Source organism: Sapajus apella, unplaced genomic scaffold (genome assembly GCF_009761245.1).
Source record: "Sapajus apella isolate SASKATOON/1434 unplaced genomic scaffold, GSC_monkey_1.0 scaffold21, whole genome shotgun sequence".
Lineage (NCBI taxonomy): Eukaryota > Metazoa > Chordata > Mammalia > Primates > Cebidae > Sapajus > Sapajus apella.
The window spans coordinates 27,972,198-27,993,537 of NW_022436961.1; the positions used below are offsets into that span (position 1 = coordinate 27,972,198).

Genomic DNA, 21,340 nt, shown 5'->3' on the forward strand with positions numbered 1-21,340 from the left:
CAAGCGATAGAGAAGTTTTCAGTGGGAAGGACAGACATTCAAGCAGATGATAAAGGTAGAGCAAGTGTTCTCTGTACCTCATCCTGGGTACCTGTGAAATAAGTTGTGAGTCCTGGTTCACTTTTTTGGGGGGTTGGAGTGGGGGTGGGGGCAGGGTCTGGCTCTGTCGCCCAGGCTGGAGTGCAATTGTGTGTGTGTGTGTGTGTGTGTGTGTGTGTGTGTGTGTGTGTGTATGTCTGATTAGCTCATGGGAAACGAGGACAAATGAGTATAGTTTTCCATTTCACCTTGCAAAGCTTGGGTAGATAAACTCAGATCAATAAGAAGCTAAAGCAGAATGTGGGAACTAGGAGGAAAAGGCAGAGTTGGGAAGAAAACTAAGACCTGCTTCTAATTTTCTGTTTCTGCTCCTGCAGCTCGCTCCCCCACTGCCTGTCCGAAGAGAAGCGAAAGCACCACCTCCTCCACCTCCAAAGGCTCGGAAGTCCGGCATCCCTACTTCCCAGTCTGCATCCCAGTAAGGGGATGCATACAGAGTGCCTTAGACAGCTGCTGCCTGAGAACTGGCCTCCAGCCAGTGTCCTCATTCCACAGGGCTCCCTGCTGACTGCGTTTCCTGATCTGGGATGATGTTTACCAGCTCAAAACCAGTTGTTCTTCCAAACACTTCTCTTTGATAGATGTTTGAGGCCATGTCACCTCCCTTCCAGTCCACATGGAATTCCAGAACAGCCACATCCTCTGAATTTTTCAAAGAAGAGATCGCATTCACCATTGTTAAATGTCAGCCTGTACCGCAGAGACATGGTGGTCTGCACAAGCCTGGACGAGTTCTTCCACACTGATGGTGGAGCAACGCCTGTAATCTACTGCTTGGAAGGATTTTTTGCTTTGCTTATGGAAAGCTGTGCTTGAGACTTAGGTATTTTTCTCGTGCAAACACATCCATCCCATCCTATATTGTATCTTGGAAGATATGGACATCAAATACACTTTGGTAGCTGAAATAATCATATCTTTCTGATGTCGACTGTGTCTCCTTTGAGGAAAAGAACACACGTTTTTAATGGAGATCGGCTGCTTTCAGGTACGTGTGGCTGTCATTATTGAAAGAGCATGGACTCACATGTGAGCCCTGAGTTCTTGCGTCCTCCCATCTTCCATCTTCTTGCGGCACGGGACAGCTGTTGTCTCCCTCTCCCACCACTTTGCTGACTAATCGCCTTCCACGCACTGCAGCCACTCCTTCCCTATGGACTTCTTTGAAGCTCTTCCTTTTGCACATGCGGTTTTTTTGTCCTGTAACCTCCTCTGAGCGCAAATCACTGGCTACAAGGGACTTAGCAGTCGGATTCAGCAGCTTCTTTTCCAGACCCAGTTTGGATGACTCAGCAGCCCCATCTGCTACCTGATTTTACCCTGGAGAATACAGTGCAATATCTCCCTTCCATTATTTATTCCTCTTGATTGTGGAATTAATTTGATTACTTGCTAATGGTACTAATCGTATTCCTTTCAGAAGAAAAAAATGGAGTGATTTAGGTGACCAAATATTACATACATACATAGCCACATGAAGTTTGAGACGTTTGGAGCTGGAAGCCTCAAAGATCAACCAGCCAGCCCCTTACTTAGTAGGTAAGGAAATTGAGGCTACACACAGAAAACTGTACTACAGATTCTAATAACCCAGCTTGCTGAATTAGACTATACCCAGGTAACTTCTAGAAGACAACTCGTGACAAACTCTTTAATATTTACTCCCGGTTGGAACAATATTTGAAATGTCCCAGATATTTCTATGCAACTGAGATATTTGTGGCAAAGCAGAAAGCTTTTTGACTGTGAATCCAAAGGCCATCACTGGGCGAAGCTCGATAGTGGTCTCTTCCACAACCTTGCCCAGAGTCCTTTGCACTAAGGAAGTGAAGAGAGCAGAGAAAGAGATTTCCGCTGTCAGAGCTGGCATTTGCCTGCCTGATTCCCTGTGTTTCCTGTTTCACCGCCACCCTTTCAGTTCATCACAAAGGGCAAGGAAGCAGAAAGCTTTCAGATGTGTCCAGGGTGTTACTTCAGAAATGTATGCAGATTTTAGAAGGGGTGTGGAAAAGGTGACCCTTTACCCCCACCCAGGAGAACCTTCAGTGTGCTAGCATGGAAATATGACTGGCTTTGGAATTAAACCCATTTGGTTTCACATCCCAGCTATGACATCTATTAACTTTGCAAACAAACAGAAATTATTTGAGATTATCAGAATCTTCATTTTGTTACCTTTCAGAATGGGGATAATGCCTCCTGCGTGAGTTGTTGTGAGGTTTTAGTGAGATGAAATACGGGAAGAGAGACTCACATGATGGTCCTTGCTTTTCTCTGCTAGGCCTGAGTAAGAACTGGAACTTTCTAAGAGCATTACTGATACTTTTTTTTTTTCTTCCAAGGTAGTTTGGAATGTGAGTGCCAGGTAGTTCTGCACATGTGGTCCTTCTCCAAGTGGTGGTTTCCTTTGGAGTCTTTTACATGATTATTTATGACTAGAGACAAACTTGATAAGAACTCAAGAGGATTTTACATGGAAAGAACTTAAGCTGTAGAGAAAGGAGGAGCCAACAGAAAGGACAGGTAGGGCTTACCTAGAGCCTGGCACGACTTCTGAGAAGTCACTCAGCAGACCGGCTTGGGGGCATTTGTACCACAGTCTATTTTACAGGCTGCCATTAAAATAGAAAGATATAAACTGGGTCACCAAAAAAAACAAACCTCAAGGCTGTCCTTCCACAGCAGTAAAAGTGAATCCCACAGCCTGGTCTTTGAGCAGAGGCTGGGAAGCTAGGATACATCTGGATACCTTCTTTTTTTAATAGAACATGCTATTCCATGTGATTCCCTTTCTACCTTAATGGAAATAGCTCTCTCCTGCCTGAACAAAAGGGATTCCAGGAAGTGTTGTGACTAAGAGATTACAGCGGATGATGGAAGGTTCATTTTTTGGGGAAGCTGTTGGGTAGGAAGTCAAATTTGACAAAAAGTTGTAAGTAATGCCTGTCCTGAAGTCAAAGAGGAGGACTGCAAAGAAACACCTCATGATTACATTGAATATAGAGAGATAAGGAGCAGGGAGGAAAAAAGAGACTTGATCTTTGTTTTTCTTGCTAAGAACTCTCTAGAGCATTGAAAGACATTGAAATGAGCCCTAAAATTACCACCACTTTTGTGAATACTGGTGTATGGTTGGAGGTGTTGTTTTTACAGCTTTTTTTCCTCTATCTCTGTTCTAGTGACTTGTCTTGCTTTGAGACTTTTTAAAAAGAATTGTTTTATTCAACATATATCAAGTTCTTATGGAATGCCAGTCATGGTACTCGCCCTTGATTTGTAGCAGTTGAGTGTGTTCAAATATACAAAGACAGTTCACTCTGGTGTGCTGTAGGATTGGAACTGGAGTGGTACCAGATGAAAACGAAACCCTAAATAAGATTGCTGGGCCATGGGGTGCTTCCTCCTGCTTCACCTTAACCTTTTGATTCCGGAATTGCAGTCATTTTCTCCTGCCAGGAAAACCCATTAAAAACTAGCCACACTCAGGCCGGGCGCGGTGGCTCAAGCCTGTAATCCCAGCACTTTGGGAGGCCGAGGCGGGTGGATCACGAGGTCAAGAGATCGAGACCATCCTGGTCAACATGGTGAAACCCCGTCTCTACTAAAGATACAAAAAATTAGCTGGGCATGGTGGTGCGTGCCTGTAATCCCAGCGACTCAGGAGGCTGAGGCAGGAGAATTGCCTGAACCCAGGAGGCGGAGGTTGCGGTGAGCCGAGATCGCGCCATTGCACTCCAGCCTGGGTAACATGAGTGAAACTCCGTCTCAAAAAAAAAAAAAAAAAACTAGCCACACTGCAAATTCATAATGAAAAAGAAGATGTAAAGCAGGATTTGAGACAACAATCTACCTTTGTTTACTCTTTGCAAGCTGAAAGAGTCCTTCTCCTCTAGTTGCCCCTATGTCACTGGCTGATTTCTAATTTTGGCTCATGCCTGTAATCCTTTGAGAGGCTGAGGTAGGCGGATCATGAGATCAGAAGATCGAGACCATCCTGGCCAACATGCTGAAACCCCGCCTCTACTAAAAATACAAAAATTAGCTGGGCATGGTGGCACATGCCTGTAATCACCGCTACTGGGAGGCTGAGAATTTAGGAGAATCTGTTGAACCAGGGAGTCAGAAGTCGCAGTGTCTGGCTTTTACAATTAAATTGGAAAAGGTAAGTTTCTGTTTGGGTGGGTTGAGAGTCAAACCATCAATTCTAATCTACAAAAGGAAATTCAGGACTACACTCTGACGCCTAGGATCTAGCCAGGGCTGATCTGCAGTATCAGCTGTTCAAATTCAACTATTCGCCATATTTTGTGAGTTGTTCATCTAAACTTTGTCAAAAATGCCTTTGCCATGATTTTGTTACTAGCTGGGTTTCAAACATGGACAGTTAAGAAGATGTGCATTGAAGTAGGAAGATTTTGTTCAGATTTGCTGTTATTTATTTTTTAAATTAAAAATGGAAATGTATTTTAAAGTTTATTGTGTGTTTAGTTTGTTATTGCCCTTATTTTAATGAAATGAACTCATTCCTAAACTTTGCAGTTTTTCCTTATGCATGCCTCCTTCACGACACATTACACCCAGCATTTTTCTGGCTTGTTTCCTTACAGGTCCTGTTAGGTTAAACCTGCACTGTGGGGTCCCAGAGTCATCTTTGCTCGGAAATAAGAAAAATTACAAACCACTTGGTTCTTTTCACCCCTTCCAACTATTTTTTTGCCATCCTGCATGACAATTTTCTGATAGCATTTCATTTAATGTACATAGGTTCTGTTCTTTACCCATTCCTCAGAGATATTTAGACAAGTAAAGAGAGAAATAAAAAGGTTAAAGGGGATATCTTACATGAAATAAGTTAGATGAAAATGATAGGAACTGGTTCTAAAATGGTTAAATGTTTGTATCACCTGTGGAGAGGCCACTCCCAGACCAATTATATCAGCATTTCTGAGGATGGGGAGTAAGATCGTGGCATCCATATTTCTTTAAAGTCCCTCCCATATTATTCCAGTATTAGGCCAAGGTTGAAAAACCACCACATAAAGGAAATAAGACTTCAGAAAATTGGTATTTAAGGTGTGTTTCATAAAATCCCTTGCTAGTAGTGGGTCAAGTTGGAAAGAGGGAAGGGGCAGTCACACCTTTATTAGCACCACTGTTTAGTCCTGAGCTTATGCTTATGATTTTTTTCCCCCCAAGAAAAAAAAAATACCACTCCTGTTCTGTTCAGGAGCGGTGGCTCAAGCCTGTAATTTCAGCCCTTTGGGAAGCCAAGGCAGGAGGATTGCTTAAGCCCCAGAGGTCGAGGCAATAGCGAGCCCTGATCATGCCACTGGACTCCAGCCTGGGTGACAGAGTGAGACCCTGTTTCCTCAAAAAATTTTAAAAAATTAGCTGTCACAGTCGTGCATGCCTATACTCCCAGCTACTTGGGAGGCTGAGGTAGGAGGATCGCTTAAGCCTGGGAGGTCAACCCTGCAGTCAGTCATGATCATGGCACTGCACTCCAGCCTGGGCGACAGAGTAAGACCCCGTCTCTACAAAAAATAAAAATTAGCTATGCGTGGTGATGCATGCCTGTAGTCCCAGCTACTTGGGAGGCTGAAGTGGGAGAATCATTTGAGCCCAGGAGGTCAAGCCTACAGTGAGCTATGATTATGCCACTGTACTCCAGCCTGGGTGACAAAGTGAGATCCTATTTCAAAAAAAAAAAAAAAAAAAATGTGTTCCAGTGCTTTGCTTTTTAGAAGCACTAATGCTTCACTGCATTCATGTAATTTATAAGAATCACTGCTTCTTTACCCTAGCATTTGGGCCCTAAATACTAAATTGGCAGACCTGGGTAATCTTTTGGCTCTAGGATCTCCAGAGAGAAATACTATGTCTTTCTCTGTCCAGATCTAAGTGCTATTATCTTATGTAGTGATTCTTGGCTTTTTTGTAATCATCTGTAAGGTACTGCAAATTCTAAAAGTTTTGCTATAATAGAACTATTTTCAAACCATTCTTTTTACTACTTGATCATTTAAAGCCGTATACATTTGAGAACTCATTTCATTAAATGTATCATTTGATATATTTCCCTACCCTTTATGATAAAAGGCTTAGGGTTTTTTTTGTTGTTGTTGTTCCTTAAAGCTACATTGATGAGTTAGAGTTATTCAGATTCAGGGAAGAGTTTATGATTTCTGTAAGGAGACCATTTTCAGTTTTCAGATGGAGTCTCGCTTTGTTGCCCAAGCTAGTCAGAGTTGCAGTCATGGCTCACTGCAGCCTCAAACTGGGCTCAAGCAAGCCTTGCGCCTCAGCTCCCTAAGGTATGAGCTTAGGTGTGAGCTACCACGCTCAGCTTAGGTGCTGGTGTGAGCTACCACGCTCAGCTCCGCAGGGGCCATTTTCACTCTCCTCCTCCTCCTTAGTCATTTGGACCATTTGAGAATCAAGGGTACCTCCTGAAAGTCTCTTAACATCAGCATCAGGCAGTTGGATGAGCATCTTTTTATCCCATTCAAGGGAGGCTCGCAGCTGCCCCTAAAAAATTGTCCCAAAGACTAACTTTGGCTAGGGAAATCCGATGCTTCAAGCAGATGTGTAAGTTAAGTGAGTGTGTTGCTTTTTGTTAATGTGTTAAGTAATGTGAAGATTGTAAAGTATATTGTTTTCATTTAAAAAAAGTCACTGAGTAATTAGCTAATGGAAGCCTCTCATCTTGCTCACATGTATTAATAAGGCAGTTTTGCTTTTGTTTCATAAAGCAGATTGTGGATCACATCATTGCCTAATTTTACTAAAGACGGAGTGAAGAAATTATTTGATTCCACTTTAGAGACTCTTCCAATGAAGGTATTTGGGAAATTGATCATTGTACTGTAGCAAATATTTGCGTTAAAAAGGGGTGGTTCCCCCCTCCCCGGGATGTTTCTCGCCCCTGTTCAAATTTCTTAGCATAAGTCTTTTCCTTTTTGAGGGAGCCTGAGATCTCTTTTGTTAATAACAGACACTTTATCTCATCTGCCTTCCCCTCTGCCACCTGTATATACACGTGGAGGGCTCCCTTTGGTGGGCTTATAGTGCCCCTTCCCCCAGAGTTCTGAGTTGGAGAAAGATTTAACATGTACGCCACTTAATTCACAGCACAGCACTTTATTATGGAATGTGTGTGACTTGGTATAAGGATTACTGAAATTAAGACAATTTACAGGTATTTCGTGGGTTATAAATGTCAATGTCAGAATTATACTTTAGTCACGTTAGTAATGGTGACTCCTTCCAGCCCAGTGGATTTAAATCTTCTTCTGCCCAGTTTCCTCCTCAATCAGACTTTCCTGAAAAATATATAACAAATATATCAAGGTTGACTTTACCAGCTGAATTTCATTACATTTTTGACATTTTAATTTCCAAAATATCAGTCTGGAAGGAATTGGTCTGTTTGATTTTTACTCTAGTTAGTGCTAGGGAGACACAATAAGTTTTTTGTTTGTTTGTTTGTTTTTTTGAGATAGAGTTTCGCTCTATCACTCTATCCCACAGGCTGGAGTGCAGTGGTGTGATCTCAGTTCATTGCAACCTCCCCGTTCCAGGTTCAAATGATTCTTGTGCCTCAGCCTCTCTGGTAGTTGGGATTACAGGCATGTACCACCACATCTGGTTAATTTTTGTATTTTTATTAGAGACAGGGTTTCGCCATGTTGGCCAGGCTGGTCTTGAACTCCTGGCCGCAAGCGATCAGCCCACCTCAGCTTCCCAGAGTGCTGGGATTACAGGCATGAGCCACTGCGCCCAGCCTAATGGGTCTTTTTAAGTTACTTAATATACATAAAATGTACATTAATAGTTTAAGGATGAGCTGTGAGGAAGGCAGTGAAAAAATAGTCCAGTCAATTACTTGGCTATTAAACCAGCCTTTGCTTCAATTTCTTCATAATATCATGTTTCGCAAATTTCACTGCTTGCTGTTTTTGTAATGTGATAAGCAAGATTAGAAAAAGGAAATAAACATGTCAGCCCACTTTTTTCTTTGTCTTGTGGGCATACTAAGTTCAAGTCACTGGAGACAATTAAAATTACAGCTTATTTTTATATATGACTTATTTGGGCTTTCCCAGCTCCTAGGCATAACTGGTAATTAACTGTAATGCCTTCTGATTGCTGCAAATAAGTGGACAGTAGAGCTCGGAGAATATCAACATTGAATCCAAGATTCAACTTAAGTCAGGCAATGTGGCTCGCACCTTTAATCCCAGCACTTTGGGAGGGTCACTTGAGGCTGGGAGTTCGAGACCAGCCTGGGCAACATAGACCTTATCCCTACAAAAAATTAAAAAATGAAATCAGTTGGGTGTGGTGGCAAGTGCTTATAGTCCCAGCTACTAGGGAGGCTGAGGCAGTCTCGAGAACTGCTTGAGCCTGGGAGGTTGAGGCTGTGGTGAGCACTGAGTACACCATTGCACTCTAGCTGGGGCAACAGAACAAGATCCTGTCTCAACAAATAATTTTTTAAAAAGATTCAATTTATACATCCAATTCTCTTTATATTTTTTCATCAAAAACTTAATATGTTTAGTGTATTTCCATTTGCGGTAGCGGGGATTTGGAGGTGGTTATAGTCCTATCAGAAAACGTTGGCATTTCTCATTCCAAAGGAGAAAAAAACCCATCTAGATCAGCGTTTCTCATGTCTATATTCCCCAGGGCTCTGGAAACCCATGTAATATAAAGTACAGTAGCAGGATCAGGTGGAGGGCTATGGAGTCACCTGGAGAGGAGTCGTCTAGGGTGTTTGGTGATTATACTTGAAGAACTAAAATCCAGCAGTGGGAAGAAATTTGTTTTGTTGGTTATCCCAAAGGCTAGAGCCAGGCTTAACAGATAAAATTTATAGAGAGATTTCAATTCAACTTCAGAAAAGAAAACAAAAATGTTTCAGCCGCCAGTGTTGTCTTACGGACTGGGATTGCCATGAAATACAGTCCTACCACAGGAGGTATCACAGGAGTCAAGAATGTAAGCCCGGCAGTGGCTGGGAGGTGGCTATCCTAAGTGATCCCCAAGGGCCTGCCTACCTCTAAAGCTCTATGTTATGATCACTTTAACTTACCAGAGCTCCTTTTAGGTCCCGAAGGGGAAAATGTGGCTGGTGCACGGTGCATTCGAAGTGTTGGGTTTCTTCCAGTTGACCAACCTCTTTGACTATCTGAAGAAAGAGAATGTAATTCTTTGAGATGTAGATAAGGAAATGAAATGGTGTTTTCTGTTTCCACCAAAAAATTGTGGAGAGTGGGGTCAAGGGGGCTGTGGGGCTGAGGGGGACTGGGAAAGTCGTAAGGTAAGCATAGGGACTTTAAGCACACAGATCTGCCATCTGCTACTTCTATAGAATGGCAAGGGGATCTGGACATAACGGAGACAGTAAGAAGAGATCCTATTTTCCCCTTAGAGATGACAAGGTGCTTTGAGTCTCAGGAGAGACATGAAAGACCCAAAACAAACAAACAAACAAAAAAACCCTGAAGAGTTTACAGTTGTAAAAAGGGTTGGTTTTTATTTTCTAGGTTTTACTAAACATGTCATAGTTAAATGAGATTTGTTTCATGTATAACCTGCAGAAAAGAGGCTTCAGATTCTGGGGCTTCTTAAATACTAAATTATATTTAGTATTTCTCAAAAAACAGATATTTCTTTCCAATGATAATGAAATGATTTAAAAATTTTCCCATTCTTAGCCCTGGGTTATTTTTTGGGTTAATCAGCTAACAAAGATGGCTTCTCTCCCTCCGTGACCCTGAGAGGTTATATTTTATAAATAAAAAACCTCCCGGTGCTTTGGGAGGCAAAGGTGGGAGGATCCCTTGAACCCAGGAGTTTGAGACCAGCCTGGGCAACATAGGGAAACCCCATCTCTATAAAAAATTTAAAAATTAGTTGGGCGTGATAGTGCATGCCTGTGGTCTCAGCTATGCAGAAGGCCGAGGTGGGAGGATCACTTGAGCTCAAGAGGTCAAGGCTGCAGTGAGCTGTGATTGTGCCACTTAACTCCAGCCTAGATAACACAGCAAGACCCTGTCTCAGAAAACAACCCCAGAAAACAAAAAAGCAAGGACCACATGTTAGTGTTTGTGCCGTTCTATAATCTAACCTATATGAAATTAAATCCAGCATGTTTTCCACCATACTATTTTATCATCTTGAGTTTGCTATTCCTGTATTCTACTAGTCTCCAACTTTGCTTAAATGCCCCATCGGTGAAAAGAAATTATAGGGTGTGCATCCTTGATAAGGATACTCATTTATAAATTATACAAATGTACTGATCTAATATCATAGATATTTTTAAAAGATGAAATGAAGAAAAAAAATAAGTTCTAACTTTTTTTTCCAAATGCCAATGAATCATCTTCTGATACAGACCTTGATCCTATCGGATCGTGTCTAATTCCTTTAGCAATTCCAATACACTCAGAGGATGACATACTATCTCATACTTGCTGCTATTCTTTTGGAATTTTTCTGGCCCTTTTGTTTCTTCAGTCCCTGTCTGAATTGAAAGTAGGAATAGGACCTCTACTTTGTAAGTGCCTTATCTCACCTGGAGTATCTAGGGTACAGCATCACAGAACGTTGCCATTGGGGTTCATCCTGAATGTTTAATATAGTTAAATTGAATCAAATAGCTGTGTCTTATTCTGAAGCTGAGAGAAACTTACCTCTTGGAAAGAATCAATAAAATTCTCGGCATCTCTCTTTCCTCCAGGGCGCAGTCCATAGGACCAGTGCTGGCTGGAGCAGCCCGCCACACACAAAGTCAGCAGAATAAGGCCTGCTACGAGTTTTGGAATCAGCTCCATTCTAAGGCACATGAATGCACAATCAAATTAGATCCACACAAGGTTGAGTAGAAACTAAAGACCTCTTCTGTGAAACGGCTAGCATCTCTATCATTAACCCTGCAGAGGACGAAGTCAGAGTCACCATTTTTACACACACACTGAAACTCAGCCTCAAGAAATTCAGTCACCGTTTTTACACATAGACACTGAAACACAGTCTCAAGAAACAGAAACTCAAGGCAACGCCTGCTGGTTTGCCTTGAGTTTCTTAGCCACTGGGGACAAAATTAGTACTTTAAGCTCACGTGTTCAGGACTTTTTAGTGCTAAAACAGACTATACTTTTATTGTTTGGTTATCCAAACCCCATAATTCATCCCTTATCAAATTCACCATTTTTGGCTTAACATTCTTCCTGCTGTGGATTGGTCTTCAACTCTTTCATTGCTGAGATAAAGGGAACTGAGCCATCTGTTATGAAAAGTAGCTTCTACTAGGAATATCTGGCTAATATAAAGTTGCTTGACATTAAATGGCTACCCCATGGTACTAAGGACATTTTTCTGTTTATCCTTCAGTCTTCCTAGCATTACTGCTGGCTGGACCATATGTAGGAGAGAGGACTCAACAGTGTTCGAAGTAGTTAGTCCCAGACCAGATGCCTTCCTAGCCAAGTGGACCTGAAACTATCTAATGAAATGTTTCTCCAAGTTAATTTTCATTTGATGGCAAAGAGGCTAAAGACTAAATCAAATACTGGTCGATAAGCTGTGGGATTCCCCAAAGGCTGGATCTCTGTGACTGGTGATGGCAAGGACAGTGAAGGACAGAACTTCATTAGATACTGTCACACCTGGATCTAGCCCTTGGGCTGTCAAATGCCCTATAGACATACAATAGCATGCAATCTAAAAAAGAAAAACTCATGCTAGAAATAATACAAAGACTTTTACCTGTTTAGAGGCAGAGAGCTTCTTAGAGGCAAAAACCCTTCAAGATCCCCTTGAAGTATGTTGAGCACTGTGACTTTTCTAATTTCCTATCTTCCTTTTTATAGGGAACTTTTCCAGGACATTGAAATCTTTCCTGCTGGTAAATTATACTGCACATGGATTATGCTTTCTTTTTAATGGTAATTTTTTTCAAATCCTCACATAAAGCCCTTTAATGGTGTATGTAATTGGAACACCCCCTGGTGTATCTGTTACATTTACTTAAGTGCAGCCATTAAAACCTCAGCTAAAACTTTTATAGCTGAGGCCACAATTCAAAGAGATTAAAATCCAGCTAGGTTGGATTCCCTTGAGGGAACCAGCAGACCCATCAAGAGTTCAAGGAAAATAAATGTCTTAGATTAAGTAAAGTCAAAAGCATACATAACTTCCACAAAGGAGGCTATGCAATCAATACGGGATATTGAGTCAGGATGTCTGAAAGCTTCTGGCTCTTGGATTCTTCATTTGTACAAGGAAGGATGTAGACTAGATGGATTAGATGATCAAAGAGTTGCTTCCAGTTTTAAAAATCTGATTTTTAAATAAGTGATTATTGACAGTATATACCAAGTTCATGTAGGATCCTAAATTAGATAATATGTGTGTGAAAATTCCCTTGTCTACTCATCACGTTCCCTGCTTACTTTGAAAGCCTTCTAAAGCATCAAAAAGGCAAGAAACATATACCAAGAGCAAGACCATATTGAGCATACTTACATCAACAGATCAGTTCATTCAGTAGATGCTTATTGAGTTAAATATGCAAACCACTGTTAAGGGAAGTGGGAACAGAAAGATGAGAAATTATAGTTATTTAATATATAGCATATGTATAAGAGCACTCATTACAATAGCCCTGCAAAATGGATATCATTATCAAAATTTTATAGCTGTTCCACCCTAGAGATGCAACCTCTTGGACACATACACACACACACACAGAACCATTACTCTTAATTACATTTATTTGAATACCTTGTTGTCTCTCCTAATTTAGCCCTAGGCTGAAACCTGTAATAGTCAAAGATCCCATCTTATTTAAATGTCTCTTAATAAGCCCCTGGCATTTAGTCAGTATTCAGTAAGCATAGGTTTGAATGAATGAATGAATGGCAAAAACCTTTTAACCAGATAAGGCCTAATGCTGTCTCTATTTCTGCATCAAAGATATGCTTTATCTGACACAGAATTAAACTTTCATGTACAATTGCCTGTAAATCCTGTTACATTAGCTAAGTTGTAAGATGCTAAAAAATAATAACTGGATATTTGTCCATTTTACAGCTGGAATTGGCAGTTTCCCTGCAGGTAGGATGCTAAACCCTATCAGTCATTGCCCAGTGTCCTCTGGAATAACTACATTTGCAGGGATTTCAGAGTAACGAGAAATGGTGTCTTACCTAAGTTTACCCTTGCTTTGTCCAGCCATCTCTGTGGAGGCTGTCCAGTCTTCGTAAGAGGATAGAGAAGGGGATACATTTTAAAGTATAATTGCAAATAGAGGATAATTTAAAAATAAAACATAAGTATTTGACTTTGCTCCATGCAAATTATTTCATTTAGACATTTTGACTCATATAGGTGCCATTCTGACATGAAGATTGGAATCTCTTCTCACTACAAGACACAACTAGGGACAGACTATTTTTCAACAAGAGTTCATTATGGTTGAGTAGTGCTAAACTGTCCGATTGATTTGTGTTTGCTGAGAGATGTGCACCTAAGTATTGCTTAAACAGAAAATGTGGTCTCTGGATAGGACTAATAAAATGGGAGTTAAGACTTGTGACGCCTATTGTCAGGTGAATCACTTATCCCTGGGTAAGTAGGCCTCATTAGATTTCGTGTAGGTTATTTCTATCGGTTAGCATTAAATTTTTGACAAGTGCTTTGCAATTATTAAGATGAACACAACAACATTGTATTAGTCAGTGTTCTCTAGAGGGACAGAACTGATCTCTGTCTCTCTGTCTCTCTATGATATATATATATGATATATATATATATATATATCATATATATATATCAATCATATATATATATACACACACACATATATACATAGGGAAGTTTAAGTATTAACTCACACGATCACAAGGTCCTACAGTAGGCCATCTCCAAGCTGAGATGCAAGGAAAACCAGTTTGAATCCCAAAGCTGAAGAAAAACTTGGGAGTTTGATGTTCAAGGGCAGGAAGCATCCAGCACAAGAGAAAGATGTAGGCTGGGAGGGTAGGCCAGTCTAGCCTTTTCATGTTTTTCTGCCTGCTTTGTATTTGCTGGCACCTGATTAGATGGTACCTACTCAGATTAAGGGTGGGTCTGCCTTCCCCAGCCCACTGTCTCAAATGTTAATCTCCTTTGGCAACACTCTCACAGACACCCAGAATCAATACTTTGCATGCTTCAATCCAAGTTGACAGTATTAACCATCACAAACATGGTCTATGAATTCATTATTTAATGAATATTTATGCTGTATGTCCTTAAAGTCTCCATTAGCATTGTCTTAGGTCACACAGATCTCAAGGCAAGAGTTAACTTTGTTTTGTGTTACTTTCTGTAACACCAAATAGGTTATCAAATAGCTATGCAATTAATGAGTTTTTGATATTGAATGACAAACTTTAAACCATTTAAGGATTCTATGGTTAGGTCAATTTACCAAAAAGTTAAATATAATTGGGTTTAAATAATTAGATTTTATAGTTGTCATATTTTTTCTAAATTTGAAAGAATGGCTTTAGAGAAAAAACTGCTTCATCAATATGAAAACACCTAAAAATTATTATGATGATTTCATAATCTCACTGAAATAACAGAAATGAATTATCTTTTCTTGCCCTAAAGTAGAATCTCAGCAGGAAGCACTCAAGGTTAATTCCTGCTGACATGTCTAATCAGGTTGTGAAAGGGTTTCAGAGAATTAATCCTTGGATAAGGTGCTTTATACTGAAATAATGTAACTACTTTTCTTTGTAGTAAGGAACCTTTTAATTTTAAAGGTACTTCTTCCTTGGGGACTTAATGCAATTCCAAGTTTTTTTTTCATATATTAAAGATGATTTAAAGATGATATAGGCCAGATTTACAGTACACGAGTCATAAAATGAAGAGAAAATATTCCATTTGATTTATAATTGAACTCTTCATAAGAATATTGAATTTATAAGATTTTCTACTAAAATTTCCTTGAGACTGTAGTTGAAAGAACTAGGCTACAATAGATAGTATTGCTTAGACAGTTACTTGAGTACCAAATTTTGTTAATGCAGATAAACTAGCCAGTTTAGATTTAAAACCTTTTCCCTGTCATCCCAACAACTGTATTTTTACCTATGTGTACTGACATGTTTCATCACTAGGTTTAATGGAAGTTTTACTATTTTGACAGTTTCCTCCTTCTTTAAAATTCTCTATCCTAGTTATCAGGCAAAAAATGCTTTGGGGGCATACTATTTATCCAGTCTAATAAAGCTAACTGGTAATATTCATCACGTAAAGAGTGATGAATTTTACACAAATAAATTAAATGAATTCTTGGGGAGGCAGTCTTTTGTTCAGCATTCATAAGGTTTGTCTTAGGATGGTGAATTTTAAAAAGAATGATAAAAATAATCATGTTTAAAGAAAGAAATTTAATGGTACTTTCAAAAAGACTAATCCATAACAAATTAAGTTATACCGTATTTCCTTTGCTACCCAGAACCACAGGGCTGGTTGTCAACACGTATTGAAGAAATGTAAGCAAAATACAGAAAGTGATGATTTTCAAAAGCAAGAGAAGAAACTCCTTTTCAACACTTTATATTGTTTATTAATGCAGTATACATTAGATCTAAAACCTGCAGTTTCTAAGCACACCATGTTTAGATCTCTCAGATCCTTCTGCAGTTTTAGGTTATTTCTATGGAGGTACCTTTAAGTGAATGAATAACACATTCTATAATTCCTGAAAATATAGTACAGAGTGAAATGATTTAAATATAATTTAGGCACATATTGATTATGAAAATAGATTATCTCTCAATACAATACTTCTCTGTCTTGGTAAAAATAATAAAGCAAAGAAAATAATTCATTTCTGAAGTTGCTTTCCTTCACTTGTAAAGGTCTGATCTCCTCCCACTATGCATATGTACCCTTTACTGTTAAGGAAAGCTTTGCATATGTAGATATAGAAGAATAAGCTACGTAAATACTAAAGATATGTCATTCTCCCAAAGGAGACAAAAGTGGTTTTCAATGATTCCTTGCCTCATGTTGATGAGTCTGTAGAATTCAGAACCCATTTGGACACAGCTAATATCCCTGCTCTTGGGGTAGACGTAAGGACACCAGGTCAATGGTAGGGAGGTACGGGCCCTTCCTCTGCTGCTGCAGAGAGATGACAACTCAAGAAAATTGGGCTAACATTTGTTTAAAAAAAATAAAAATAAAATAAGTTACAGAATCACAGGTGCTGACTGATTGTTACATCTTGGACCAGTCAAATGCCTTTATTTTTACTTTATATGTATTTTCTGGTGGCTATAATCAAATGTCTGTTTAAAATTCCTCATTCCTCACTATAGGGTTCTAGCTGCAATTATATTAGATTGCCTTTTAACAGGCAACTCTACCACATTCATTCATATTGTGTAAGCTTTGATTGCAGTACATCTGGATTTAGTGTCTATTTCTAAGCTGGCCCTATGTAAACTATTTGGTATTTGAATTAAATGAATATTAATGATGCACCTTGGTTTTTTGGTTTTGAAGTATCTTCCTATGTTTGTGCTGATTGTATGAGAAAACGAGGCTTACAGTGTAAATAGACAGAATTGCTTGGTCTGGTGTTGAGTGGAATTTGCCTAGAATGAAATTCTGAGAAATGCTCATTTTTAAGTGTTGTAGTAATAGGTAAGTTCTTCCTCCATCTGGAGTTCCACTGTACCTTTGGAATGAGTGATGTACAATGATGTCTTTCTTTCCACTCTGTCTCAATCAGTAAGAACTGGATATTACTTTAATTTAGCTACTGTTTTGTTCTTAAAAGTAAACATTATAAAAATGAACCTGAAAAGAGTCTTAGGGAGTCTGATCTCACCATATTCATACGGTGTGACAGGTATTTAAAGAGGGAAGGCGTCACTAAAGCTATTTATAAACCTGAACAACCTTTTCAAAGTTTTCATAAAGTTTTAACAATTTAAATATCTGTACTGCATCTAGGTATTCAATAAATATAATTGCATATGTTGTGCTTTCCATAAATTAAAATAATCCTCAAACGCATCTCAAACCAAGATGGTATTTCCACATCATGCCTATTTAAAAGCAAATATAATAGATACTATTCCTGGTCATAAAACCAAGTAAAACCCCCTACCCCGTTCAAAAGGCAGCAATATCTAGTTTCCCTACATCTATTAAATGAGTGCTTTTCTGTTAAAAATCAGAATATGGAAAAAAAGTCAATTTTTTCCCTTACGCACCGCTGAGAACAAGCGTAATCCTCTAAATGTTTTTTTTAAATTTCCTTACAGTGTTATTTCTTCTAGACAACTGAGTGGGTGGAGAAAGAAAAGTGGTAAGGAAAACATTTTCATCTTGTACATCTTCCTCCAGCCCCTAAAATTCTCATCTGACACTTTGTGACATGTGTAATGGTGTCAGCATCTCTTCAAATATAGCTCCCTTCACGTTGGACCCTCTCAGGTTGGCTTCTTGAAGATCACAGCCAGACAGATCACAGTTCTGCAAGATGAAAACAATACTCATGTAATTCATGTGGAGATTTCAGGCCTTATCTGTTTCCTCTCAAAACAATTTCTGGGGCATATTAGGAAAATGTTCCTATACAATAAAACTCAGTTAACTTCTGGAAAACTTCTGATGATACACCGCCCTAAAGTAAGATGTTCTTCTATCTGTATTTGTTACCTCTAGTTAATGTTCAGGCTGATCACCATAAATATGTATAAACAAAAGTTAACAAAGAAGCATGTTACTTGTGCTTGCATATTTTCTAATGAGACATTGAAAACAGGGGTCCCCAACCCCTGGGCCACACACCCATACAGGTCCATGGCCTATTAAGAATCAGGCCACATAGCAAGGAGGTCAGCAGTAGATGAAGCTTCATTTGTAGTTAAAGCCACTCCCTGTATGGCTCAAGTTACAGCCTAAGCTCCACCTCCTGTTGGATGACCAAGGCATTAATTAGATTTGCATAGGACAGTGAACCCTGTTGTGAACTGTGCATGCCAGGGATCTAGGATGCATGCTCCTTATGATAATCTAATGCCTGATGATCTGTCACTATCTTCCATCACCCCCAGATGGGACTGTCTAGTTGCAAGAAAACAAGCTCAGGGCTCCCACTAATTCTACATTATGGTGAGTTATATCATTATTTCGTTATGTATTACAATGTAATACTAGTAGAAATAAAGTGCACAATAAATGTAATGCACTTGAATCATTCCAAAACTACCCCTCAACCCTGGTCTGTGGAAAAACTGTCTTCCACGAAACTGGTCCCTGGTGCCAAAAAGGTTTGGGACCATTGATTTAAAATACAGAATGGATTCTAACATAGTAATATATATATATACACACACACATAATTTCTTTTTTTAGAGGAGTTTCATTCTTGTTGCCCAGGCTGGTGTGCAGTGGCACAATCTTGGCTCACTGAAGCCTCCACCTCCCAGTTCAAGCTATTTTCCTGCGTCAGCCTCCCAAGTAAGCTAGGATTACAGGTGCTTGCCACTACGCCTGGCTAGTATTTTGTATTTTTAGTAGAGACAAAATTTCACCATGCTGGCCAGGCTGGTCTCAAACTCCTGACCTCATATGATCTGCCCGCCTCGGCCTCCCAAAGTGCTGAGATTACAGGTGTGAGCCACTACACCCGGCCCCAAGGTAATAAAGATTATCGAAACAATTTTACTGTGATCCAAGAACTGTAACACAACAAAAGGCATGAGATGGGAGATGATTTTTTTTTTTAATCTGAAAAGATTTTACTTAATCCAATTGTATAACAGATTTTTCCATTCCCTAGACCTAGTATTTTTATAGCAAGGAACTGCCCTTCTTTTTAAAGCCCCATATAATACAATGAGTTTTGATAGATGTACAGAGTAGTGTAACTACCAGAATTTGAAGCTGTTTCTTAATTTTTTTTTTTTTTTAATTTTTTTGAGATGGAATTTTGCTCTTGTTGCTGGGCTGGAGTGCATCTCGGTTCACTGAAACCTCCTCCTCCCAGGTTCAAGAGAGTCTCCTGCCTCAGCCTCCAGAGTTGCTGGGATTACAGGAATGTCCCACCATGCCCCGATAAGGTTCTGTATTTTTAGTAGAGATGGGGGTTTCACCATGTTGGTCAGGCTAGTCTCAAACTCCCAACCTCAGGTGATCTGCCTGCCTCCTAAAGTGCTGGGATTACAAGTGTGAGCCACTGTGCCCAGCTCTTAATTTCTCTTGAGATCACAGAGTGATAGATAAGATAGAGATTCTAGTTAAGTCCCTGGATATGATAGGGGGAGAATGGTTAGAGAGAAGGGTGACTAAACATAACCTGTTAGGAGAACAGATGCCAGCAGTTCTCCCCTCAATAGCCAATCTTATCAGTCTTTGCAATCAGTTAGACAGAAGTAGGTTTTTGCTGCTAAGCCACACTGACTACACAGTAACTAAAACCTAGGAAAAAAAATATAATCTTAGATGGAAGTAATGTAACATAATAAATAATTGTGCTTGTGATAGGATTATAATCTTGGGTCACTTCTTTTTGCCTTCAAGGTGAAAGAGGCCTGCTCCCCTGCTACTGAGAGCTATCAAGAGATTTGGGCAAAAGCATTAAGAAAAAAAATTAACAGCAAGCTAAAATTTGAAACACTGTTCTCTGCAATCCAATTTATGCCGGATTTCATAGCTACCAGCCACATGTGGCTACTTAAATTTAAATGAATTACAATTAAATAAAATTTAAAAATAAATTTCTCATCTGCACTAGCCACATCTCAAGTGCTTAACAGCTATCTATGGCTAGTAGCTGCTATACCGAACAGCACAGATATAGAACGTGTCCCTCCTGCACTAGATGCTACTGGATGGTGCTGGTGTAGACCTATCAACACCTATCGAATCTGGTAGCTAAACTAGCTAATTAAGACATACAAATACAATTCATATGAAAAAGATGAGTAGGCAAAATTATAATCTCAAGCTGAAAACCAAAAAAACATATGGCTCCAATGTTAAATAGACTTTTCCTGAACCTGATTTCAAACCTGGATATCATTTAAATTTCTTAAGTAGTTTAAGAAGTAATCTAGCCCATTTAATTCTGTTCAGGATTATTTTTTTATGGAAAATACAATATATTAGATTAATAACACATCTATCAAACTTATTTACTTAAGAAAAACTCAAGGAAAAGGAGAGAAATGAAATCAACTTAGACTGAATGTCAGATGAGTCTTCCAATCCACAAGTGGCATCTATGACTTAGGTAAGTGAATCCTGCTCTGGAATTCTTATTTGTGTAAACACACAAATCAAAAGAAACATCCCTCCAGCTGTGTTGGCATGTTACCTGGCAGTTTTACGAGCCAACTATTTTGTTTTGATTTCAATAAATTTTGCATGAAATACTTAAAAATGTTGGTGAACTCACCTCTAAATCAGTTCCTGCCAGAGTTGCTCCTCTCAGGTTACAGTTCTTCAATTTTGCATTTTTTAAGGTAGCCACTCTCAGGTTAATCCCCGTCATCTGACTTCCTTCCATATCCACACCTTTCAGATTAGCACCTACAGTGAACACATTCTGGGAGTAGCTTAACTTAAAAATATAGTTATCCATCTTCAATAAAACTGCAAGATGACTTAATGGGGGTGAATAATGACAGCCTCCTTTAACTTTTGGAAATGAATCTAAAATCTTGTCTCTCAACAAACTTACATATATAAAGAGTTCACTGATGAAAGAATGCTTTCATCAATACTTTTGAAGGAAGAAATGTAGTTGTTTTATGATAGTTAGCACTTTCATAATGTGCGCTACAGGTTTAAATGGGAGTTAAGTAGTCTCCTAAAATATACAAGTAAACAAAGTGGTCAGTCACAGATATAACAAAACAATAACAAACTAAGAAACAATATATTAAATCTAAAAACGATTTTTTAAAACTCCCTGGCTTTATGCATATGAAATTTTTCCTTTTGGCCAGTATAAGAACATTTTATTCCATTTGAAAGTTTAAGATGTTGATATTTAATTTTCGAGCCTTTATTTCTTCTAAGTCCTCAGTTTAGATCAGCATTTGATTGAGACCAAACGGAGGTATCTACCTCTTTGGAAGTTCTCCAAATATGATGACAGAAGAGACATATCCCCTATAGCTATCCTGTTTCACCCATAACAATTACT

General features: G+C 39.2%; 3 protein-coding genes across 8 annotated transcripts in view; 1 reads left to right on the forward strand and 2 right to left on the reverse strand.

The window, feature by feature from the left end:
- The window catches only part of DOCK5 (dedicator of cytokinesis 5), a 219,585-nt gene extending 216,830 nt beyond the window's left edge, over positions 1-2,755 (forward strand). For all 3 annotated transcript variants that reach the window (XM_032288556.1, XM_032288558.1, XM_032288557.1), the window contains one exon: positions 417-2,755. In XM_032288556.1, coding sequence (XP_032144447.1) covers positions 417-521 — 105 coding nt within the window. In that variant the 3' untranslated portion in view covers positions 522-2,755. The remainder of the gene's footprint in view (positions 1-416) is intronic.
- A 4,464-nt stretch (positions 2,756-7,219) lies between these two features.
- On the reverse strand, positions 7,220-20,674 carry GNRH1 (gonadotropin releasing hormone 1). Of its 4 annotated transcripts, none has more exons than XM_032288565.1 (4): positions 20,588-20,674; positions 10,803-10,944; positions 9,197-9,292; positions 7,220-7,421 (listed from the first exon to the last, which is right to left on the reverse strand). In XM_032288565.1, the coding sequence occupies exons 2-4, from the start codon at positions 10,941-10,943 to the stop codon at positions 7,380-7,382; spliced, it is 279 nt and encodes a 92-aa protein (XP_032144456.1). In that variant the 5' UTR covers position 10,944; positions 20,588-20,674; the 3' UTR covers positions 7,220-7,379. The 4 variants fall into 4 exon arrangements, with proteins under 4 accessions (XP_032144456.1, XP_032144457.1, XP_032144455.1 ...); XM_032288566.1 differs by lacking the exon at positions 20,588-20,674 and adding an exon at positions 12,637-15,274; XM_032288564.1 differs by lacking the exon at positions 20,588-20,674 and adding an exon at positions 11,878-15,274.
- The window catches only part of KCTD9 (potassium channel tetramerization domain containing 9), a 30,027-nt gene continuing 24,399 nt past the window's right edge, over positions 15,713-21,340 (reverse strand). Inside the window, exons 11-12 of the mRNA XM_032288562.1 lie at positions 20,588-20,721; positions 15,713-17,658 (exon numbers count right to left, since the gene is read on the reverse strand). Of these exons, the coding sequence (XP_032144453.1) occupies positions 17,542-17,658; positions 20,588-20,721 (251 nt within the window). The 3' untranslated portion in view covers positions 15,713-17,541. The remainder of the gene's footprint in view (positions 17,659-20,587; positions 20,722-21,340) is intronic.